Source organism: Pteropus vampyrus, unplaced genomic scaffold (genome assembly GCF_000151845.1).
Source record: "Pteropus vampyrus isolate Shadow unplaced genomic scaffold, Pvam_2.0 Scaffold97, whole genome shotgun sequence".
NCBI lineage: Eukaryota > Metazoa > Chordata > Mammalia > Chiroptera > Pteropodidae > Pteropus > Pteropus vampyrus.
In genome coordinates, this window is record NW_011888878.1 from 2,805,608 (window position 1) to 2,815,263 (window position 9,656).

General features: G+C 36.2%; 1 protein-coding gene across 1 annotated transcript in view; it reads left to right on the plus strand.

Annotated features, from left to right (window-relative positions):
- Positions 1-1,130: 1,130 nt before the first annotated feature.
- LOC105294992 (phospholipid scramblase 2-like) overlaps positions 1,131-9,656 on the plus strand; it is a 37,307-nt gene continuing 28,781 nt past the window's right edge. The window contains exons 1-2 of the mRNA XM_011364482.2: positions 1,131-1,148; positions 1,827-2,076. Coding sequence (XP_011362784.2) covers positions 1,131-1,148; positions 1,827-2,076 — 268 coding nt within the window. The remainder of the gene's footprint in view (positions 1,149-1,826; positions 2,077-9,656) is intronic.

A 9,656-nucleotide genomic window follows, 5' to 3' on the forward strand; every position in this document is an offset into this window, starting at 1 on the left:
CTGGGCAAAAGAATTGTACCTTACTTAACACATGAGGGATTCAACTCCACAATATGAAAAAGTATACTAACAAATCAGCAAGGGGGAAAAAATGCAAATCCCACAGAAAAATGGGCATTAAATATCAGACAAGTCACAGAAAAAAAAATGGTAAATGATCAGTAATCACATTTAAAAGTACTCAACTTATTAACAATTACTATTTATAAACAAAACAAGAATAAGATAATCCTCACCAATCAACACAGCAAACATTTAGAACTGATATTATAAAATTGGACAGATGTAGAAAACAAGCACTCTCATACTTTATTTAAAGAATACAAGTGTTTTTTTCTGAAGTTTGTACAGAAAGATATGTGAAAGAATGGTGACTACAGCATAATTTATAATAGCGAAAAACTGAAAACAAGTATACCTAGATTATTAGATCAATAATACAGTTATGTATTAAAGGCTTGGAGATTTCTAAGATGCATCATCAGAAAACAGTTTGTATGAAATAATCATATTTACATAAAAGTATTATGTAGATATATATACATATTTGTATGGTTAAAATTAAAATTACAAACAAACAATAAATCAAAACAAATGGAGACCAGCCTTGAAAATTCCCAGAGTAGACAAAACCAGTTTAGTCACACAAATCTATCTTAATTTAGTTTATTTTGCAAGACTAACTTGACCTGGATCATTTCTTGTTTGTACCTCTGGAAATCATAAGCAAAATTTGAACTATTTCCCAAGGCTGATAAGAGGTAACCCCTGAAAATTCTAATATTTTAATCAATCAATATAAAGAATAAACAGTCACTGATGTCTCCCTATATAAGCTGTTTATTAACAACATACTCCTGAGCCTCATTCCATGCTCTGGTTTAGTGCTCCCGGTTTGCAAACTGTCTTTCTGGTGTCTACAAAATAATCTTTTATTAATTACTGCTTCAGTGATTCACTGATTTTACTTCTATTACTTCTAAACTTTTGACAGTATAATAACATTTACTGAATGCTTACTCTGTGGCATACATCATTCTAAAACCTTTACATATTTTATCTTCCTATATCTTCATAAAAATCCTATGATGTAGATACTATTTCTACTCTCCCTTTACGGATTAAAAACGATGCACAGAGATCGTCAGGTAGCTTTCACAAGGTCACACGGATGATAGTGATGAGAAACAATTCAAACCAAAATGGCTTGGTTTTCTTCCCTCTATTTTATTTTCTGTATGTTTCTTTCTCTATTCTCCTCTCTTTCAACCCTCTTCTTAATTCTCTCATCTCTCTACCTCTCTCTTAGTCAAATCCTCAAATGTCTTAGTCAAATCTTCTCTTAGTCAAATCTTCAAAAATCTTCATGTGGTTAACAGGGGAGATCGATGGGGAGGGAAGAGTACGATTCACATTTGTTCTCATTTTTAGGCTTTATTGTTTGGAAATTGTGTTACTTTTGTAAATAAAAATTTTTAAAGAAAAAAAAATCAATGAACAATTCAATTTAACATGTATAGAAGAGTAAATATTCTACATATTTGGTCGCTTTGTCTAGAAGTTAAAACATTTGATGGACGGACGGGAAGAAGTAAAGAGGAAAGGAAGGAGGGAGGAAGAAAGAGAGCATGAGCAAGAGAGAAGAGACTTTTAAGAAATAAAAGCTTGACTCCTCCTAATTTGTACTCAGAACACCTCCTGCTTTCCCGCTTTGAACGCCATAGGAGTAATGAAGTTCCCCAGAGCTAGGCGCCACCAACCAACCCCAGAGGCGAACACACGCGCCTTAATGACTTTCCAAGTTCTACCTGGTGTTGACGTCCCAGTCCCTTAACCGCACAACCAACGGTTTTGGAGTCTCTACAGAGAGCAGGAAAGAGGGCGAGGGAGCCACCTCCGCGCTGCACCTGGAGAGCCTTCTTGCCTGCGGCTCTCCCACCTCCCTGCAGCCACGCGGGGCCCTGAGAAAAGGGAGCAAAGGCCTGGTGCCAGAGATCCGCGACTTTGTCCCCCTGGGCCCTAGCAGCCCTGGAACCCCAGCAGACGCAGGGCCCCGGACCCAGGAGCTGGGAGACAGTGGGGGAGGGGCGCGAGGGCGGGACATCGTGTTGGCGTCGAGGGTGGGGCTGGACTCCCATCACCCGTAGGAGAGAAACCGGAAGTGGAGCCTCGACTCAGCAAGGGACCCCAGCTGGCAGGTCGGTACACCAGGCCATTAGAAACCGTGCCAATGACAGGGTGTTTCTTGGCTGATGATAACCGCCTTACAGGCTTGGCTTACCTTTATACATCTCTTCATAGCGCGAATCAGAGAAAGAGCCTGGGCTCAGAAGTATCTGCCAGCATATTGGCAGTGTTAGAAGGGATGACTAAGAGAGCCTGTCATTTAATAGTAAATATTAATTAAGAATATGGCTGAAGCCCAAAGCTATGCTAGGCCCGCTGGAACACAGGAAGAATTGGGAAAATAGAGGCGGTTTGTAGCAGAGACAAAGACCATTATCACGGAGTCCGCCTGCCTGTCTTTAATCCTGTCTCTACTATTTAATATCTAAGGACTCCATGCTAGTTTTTCATATACGTTCCTTCTTTACTTCATCTCTTAAATTGTGTAACTATGAAAAGAGTTACAAGATTTCTGTCTTAGTGTAACTTTGTTAGACAGGGTCTGGCTCTGCAGAAAGTGCTCAGTGAAAGTTTTTATTATTTTTAATATTTCACAAAGTCCCTGCTTCTCTGGACTTACTATCCGGTTCTCATGTGGTTTTATTTATACATTTATTCCCAGAAGTCCTGGCATGGTCACTTCCCAGTTCCAGGAACAGACAGGAAGCCTAGTTTCTACTCGTTTAGCAATGTTAGGTACATGGTTAGTACTATACAAGTGTCACTTGCTAAGTGTGAAGTGTCAGACGATTTGGGATCCTCTCTTTCTCCCTTGAACTTTTGTAACAGCAGAGGTTTCTCTTAATACCACTCTGATGAGTATAACATTTGTAGGACTTTGAACACTGACCAGACACAAAGGCTTTTTTCAAATGATTAAATTTCTGCAGTTGGATAGAGAAGTAGCATGTGAAATAACTAGAGATTAAGCAGACTTCACTTCTGTAAAGGAGCTGTTTTTTCTGCCTGAGAGGAATGAAATAATACTTTGCATACATTGTTGAATCAACAAGCACCAATTAAGTGCCTTGTCCTGGACAAGACAGGCCCTGCTCTGGCCTTTGAGAAGTTAGAATGCAGCTGGAGAGACATTAAATTTGTAAGAACTGTCTCCTGTGCACCTCTCCATCCTCACTTCTAATAATCTTTCCTTTTTTTGCTTTGTAACCCACAGACCTGATATTCCCTTGAAAGAGAAAGTTCCCTCCAGCCTCAGGACTTCTACCTATGGACAGTTACTTCTATCCATAATGTCTCACCCCATCCCACCCCCCACACCTGCATGACCTGGTTGATTTCAAACTTCCTTCAGCTCTCAAATCTGTCTTTTTTGACAATCTCTCCCCCTTCCCCCACCCACACACCACCACCACCATCTAACCTAGTGTCCCCATAACTCTTTATTATAGCATCATTATATTTGTAGGACTTTGAGTACTTGTAATATTATATTTAATTTTGTTAATTTTTTTGCCTCTCTCATTTTGTTCTAGTACTTGGAAGTGGTTTCTTGGGAACAAAAGAATTTAGTTAATAATATGGAAAGATTAGTTGGCTTTTATTTACCACTTAAAGTGACATGGTAGAAAGAGTGAGTAAAGATCAACCAAGACTGGAGAGATCCTGAGAAGGGGCAGGACTGATTCATATTAGTGTGTAGGTCCAAGATAAATCAAGCAGGTAACAGAGTGTTTGTCATCTGTGTTAATTTTAATGAACAGGAATGTAGGGGTTGGTTAAAGTGAAAAGATAGAAAAAGTAGTGACTGGATAGTAGTGGGAAAGACTTGGATGGGATCAAGGCTCTGGAAGGCAGAAGTACTGAGTATAATGTTTTTATTATTTGTTTATTTCCTGTAGAAATGAGCAACATAAAGTTTCTATTGGATTGTCATAGTATTACAGCAACTATAACCCCTGAGAGTAGGTGTTCTAGCTAAACACACATATTGATGCACAGAACAGGGATCAGGGCCTTCTCACACTGGTTAAAACAATAGACAAATAGATCAATGGAACAGAATAGAGAGCCCATGATTAGATACCATAAATATAGTCAACTAATCTTTGACAAAGGAACAAAGACAATACAATGGAGCAAACATAGTCTTTTCAACAAATGGTGCTAGTACTGGACATCCACATGCAAAAAATGAATCTAGACACTGACTTTATACACTTCACAAAAATTAAGCCAAAATGCATGACAGACCAAATGTAAAATGTGAACTTATAAAACACCTCTTTTAAAAAAAAAATTATTTATTTATTCTATGGTCACATTGGTTAAGGAAATCCAAAGGTTTCAGCTGTACACGTAACAGTAAGGCATATATATAGTTACACTGTGTACTCAACTCTCATTGTTAGATTTCTTTCTGTCACCACACATTTGAGCCCTTTACCCCATCTACCTCTTCCCCTCCCTCCACCCTCTGGTAAGCACTAGTCTATTGTCCATGTCCATGAGTCTCTGTTTGTTTGTCCTGTTCATTTGTTACTTTTAGGTTTATATCCCATATATAAGTGATATCATGTGATTTTCAACTTTTTCTTTCTGGCTTATTTCGCTTAGCATGATTATCTCGAGATCCATCCATGTTGTTGCAAATGGCAGTATTTCATCTCTTCTTATAGCTGAGTAATATTCCATTGTATACATGTACCACAGCTTCTTTAGCCAATCATCTATCGTGGGACACTTTGGTTGCTTCCATGTCCTGGCCACTGTGAATAATGCTGCTATGAACATCGGTGTGCAAATATCTTTTCGGATATGAGTTTCCAACACTTTTGTGTAAATACCCAGTAGAAGGATTGCTGGATCTTAAGGGAGATCGATTCCTAGTTTTTTGAGGAACTTCTATACTGTTTTCCATAGTGACTGGACCAATTTGCAATCCCATCATGAATGTATGAGGGGTCATTTTTCTCTACATCCTCTCCAACACTTGTTATTGCTTGTCCTGTTGATTATAACTATTGTGACAGGCATGAGCAGGTATCTCATTGTGGTTTTGATTTGCATTTTCCTAGTGATGATGAGCATCTTTTCATATATTTGTTGACTATTTGTATGTCCTCTAGGGGGAAGTGTCACTTCAGGTCCTCTGCCCATTTTTTGATTGGATCATTTGTTTTTTTGTTGTAATTGAGTAGTATGAGTTATTTATATATGTTGGATATTAGGCCCTTATCGAGACTTTGCTTGTAAATATATATTTTTCCATTCAGATGATTGTCTCTTTACCTTGTTGACTTTTTTTTTTTCCCCCGAGCAGAAGCTTTTTAGTTAGGGGTAGTCTCATTCATTTATTTTTGCTTTTACTTCCCTTGACTTTGAGGTCAAATTCATAAAATCCTCTTTAAGTCCAACGTCCTTGAGTTTAGTGCCTATGTTTTCTTCTATTTATTTTACTGTTTCAGGTCTTATATTCAGATCTTTAATCCATTTTGAGTTCATTTTGATGTGTGGTGATAGACAACAGTCTAGTTTCATTCTTATGCAAGTGGCTTTCCAATTTCCCCAACAGCATTTATTGAAGAGGCTTTCCTTTATCCACTGTATGCTTTTGGCTCTTTTGTCAAAAATTATTTGCCCATATAAATATGAGTTTCCTTCTGGGCTCGCAGTTTTGTTCAACTGGTCCATGTGGGCTTTTCTGCCAATACTGTGCCATTTTGATTATTGTCGCTTTGTCGTATAATTTGATGTAAGGCAGAGTGATGCCTCCAACCTCGTTCTTTTTTCTCAGGATAGCTTTTGCTATTTGAATTCTTCTGTGTTTTCATACAAATCTGATGATTTTTTTGTTCTATTTCTTTAAATACTGCTGATGGGATTTTGATGGGGATTGCATTAAACCTGTATAATGCTTTAGATAATAAGGTCATTTAAACTAGATTGGTTCTTTCAATCCAAGAACACAGACTATCTTTACATTTCTTTGTATCTTCTTCAATTTCTTTTAATAGGGTCTTATAGTTTTTATTATCTAGGCCCTTCACATGTTTCGTTAGATTTATGCCTAGATATTTTATTCTTTTTGTTTCAATTGCAAAAGGAATTATTTTTTCCACTTCTTTTTCTGACACTTCATTATTAGACTATGGGAACACTATGGATTTTTGAATATTGATTTTATATCAAGAAACTTTACTGTATTTTCTTATAGTTTCTAGTAGTGTTCTTGTGGAGTCTGTAGAATTTTCCACATTGAGAATCATGTTTGACTTTTTCATTTCCTATTTGGATGCCTTTTATATCATTCTGTTCCCTGATTGCACTCGCTAGGACCTCCAATGTTATAGTGAATGACAGTGGTGATAGTGGACAGCCTTGCCTTGTTCCTGATCAGAGAGGGTAGGTTTTTAGTTTTTCACTATTAAGTATAATGTTGGCTGAGGGTTTGTCAAATAGACAAAGTATAATGTTGGCTGAGGGTTTGTCAGATTTTATTCTGTTAAGATACTTTATTTCTATACTGATTTTGTTAAGTGTTTTGATCATAAATGCATTCTGTATCTTGTTTAAGGTTTTTTCTGCATCTATTAATATGATCGTATGATTCTTACTTTTTAATGTTTATGTGGTGTATTACATTAATCGATTTGCGTATGCTGAACCATCCCTGTACCTTCGGGATGAAGCTCACTTGATCGTGGTGTATAATCTTCTTATTATGTTGCTGTATTCGGTTTGCTGGTATCTTATTTAAGATTTTTGCATCTGTGTTCATGAGAGATATTGGTCTGTAGTTTTCTTTTTTTCTGTTATCTTTACAAGATTTTGGTATCAGGGTAATATTGGCCTCATAAAATGAGTTGGGAAGTATTTCCTTCTATTTGGTTTTTTGGAAGAGTTTGAGGAGAATAGGTATTAAATTTTCTTTGAATGTTTGGTAGAATTCACTGGTGAAGCCATTGGATTCCAGACTTTTACTTTTTGATAAGTTTTAGATCATCGTTTCAATTTCCATACTGCTGATCAGTATTTAGATTTTCCAGATCTTCTTGATTCATTCTAGGAAGGTTGTATTTTTCTAGGTACTGGTCTATTTCTTCTAGGTTACTAAATTTGGTGTTACATACTTTTTCATAATATTCTTGTATCGTCTTTTGTATTTCTGTGGTGTGTGTCTTAATTTGCCCTCTTTCCTCCCAGATTTTGTTTACTTGTGTCTTTTCTCTTTTTTCCTTAGTGAGTCTAGCCATGGGTTTGCCAATTTTATTAACCTTCTCTAAGAACCAGGTCTTTGTTGCATTTATTTTTTCTATTTTTTTTTGTTTGTTTTCAATATCATTTATATCTGCTCTGATTTTGATTATTTCTTTCCTTCTGCTGACTTTAGGCTTCATTTGTTCTTCCTTTTCTAGTTTTTTTAAGATGAAGTGTTAGGTTATTTAGGCTCATTTTTGTTTTTGGAGATAGGCCTGTAATGATATGAACTTTCCTCTTATGACCATTTTTGTCATGTCTCAAATGTTTTGTGTCATTTAAGGATGTTATTTTCTTACTGATTTTCTGTTTGGATGATCTTTCCATATCTGACAGTGGGGTACTTAGGTCCCCACTACAATAATGTTTTGGTCTGTTTCTCTCTTTAGTTCTTTTAGTAATTGCTTTATATATTTTGGGGCTCCCTGATTGGGAGCATAGGTTTTGAAGAATGTCGTGTCTTCTCGTTGCATGATTTCCGTTGTCATTATGAAGTGTCCCTCAGTATCTTTCTTTGCCTTTTTTATTTTGAAGTCTATTTTATCTGATATTACTACCACTGCTGCCGCTTGTCTTTGAATGCCATTTGCTTGGAATATAAAACTCACTTTGAGTTTATATTTATCTTTGAAACTGAGATGTGTCTCCTGGAGCTAGCATATGGTTGGTTTTGTTTTTTTGATCCATTCTGCAACTCTGTGCCTTTTTATTGGTGAGTTCAGTCCATTTACATTTAAGGTGATTATTGAAATATGAGGTCTTCTTATAGCCATTTTATCTTTTGCTTTCTGGTATATCAGTTTTTCCATTGCTTCCTTGTCCTTGTGTGCCTGTTTTATTTCTTTTTTTAATTTTGTTTGGGTTTTATTTCCCTCTGATTCTTCTCGTTTTATGTTGTATACATCAGTTCTGAATCTTTGGCGTATGTTCATATATATATATAATATATATGTAAATATATATATTTTATATATATACATATATATGTATATATATACACACACAGTCCTTCTTTTCCTTCTGCATGTGCCTTATTTCCATTCCCCTTTGTGAATTTGGATCTTTGAATCCTCCCCTTTCAGTCATTGTTGTCTCGATTTGTCCCTATATATGCTGAACCATCATTATTCTCTTGCTATAGCAGATCTCTTCTTATTGTTTTAGGTTATAATAGCCTTGTTCTTAGTAAGGGTTGCATTCCTCTGCTTCTGTCAGTCTGCTAGTCGCCTTACTCCTCGTTATGTATTTTGTTGTTGTTGTTATTTTTTTATAAGGTAGCTGACCTCTTTCAGTATTTCCTGTAAAGCAGGCCTCGTAGTAGAGAATTCCCTCAATTTTTATATGTCTGGAAAGGTCTTTATTTCTCCTTCAAATCTAAAGGAGAGCTTAGCTAGATACATTATTCTTGGCTGGAAGTTTCTTTCATTTAATAGTTTGAATATTTGATTGCATTACTTTTTGGCTTGTAAGTTTCGTGTTGAGAAGTCCGATTACAATCTAAAGGGTTATCCTTTATAGGTTACCATCTTCTCTTTCTTGGCTGCCGTAAGAATTCTGTTTTTGTCATTGATTTTTGATAATTTTGATACAATGTGTCTTGATGAAGGCCTTTTTTGGGTTGAGATAATTGGGTGTTCTGTTGACTTCTGAAATTCCAAGCTACAGCTCATTCCTCAGATTTGGGAAATTCTCGTCAACTATTTGTCTGAAAATGCTTTCTAATCACTGCTCTTTTTTCTCCCCTTTGAGAATGACTATTATTCTTATGTTTTCTCTCCTGATGGTATCAGCTACTTCTTGTATTTCTCTTTCATTTTATTTTTCATTCTTTGGTTTCTCTCTTCTTCTCTCTGATTTATTTCTACGTTTCTATGATATCACTGATTCCTTCCTCCATTTTGTCGACTCTGTTTCCCAAGCTTGCTAGTTCATTTTTCAATTCTTGCAGTATGTTCTTTATCTCCAGAAGGTCTATTCAGTTCTTTTTGAAGGTTTCAATCTCCTTGCTAAAGAACTGATTCTGCTTATCTAGTTTTTTTTTTCAATTCCTGAAATTGTTGATATGAATTGTTTGGGATCTCTCTGAGGTTTTTCAGAAGTACCGTCTGAAGTTTCTGTCATTTAAGTCACATATTTTTATGTCTGTAAGCTCATTTTCTGGAGATTTTTCTTTTCCTTCCTGAGATGCCTTGTCACCTTGGTTGTTCATGGTGTTTAATGGACTATTTCTCAACCTTGACATTAATGGAAGTGTATTCTGCTTTTTTTTTTTT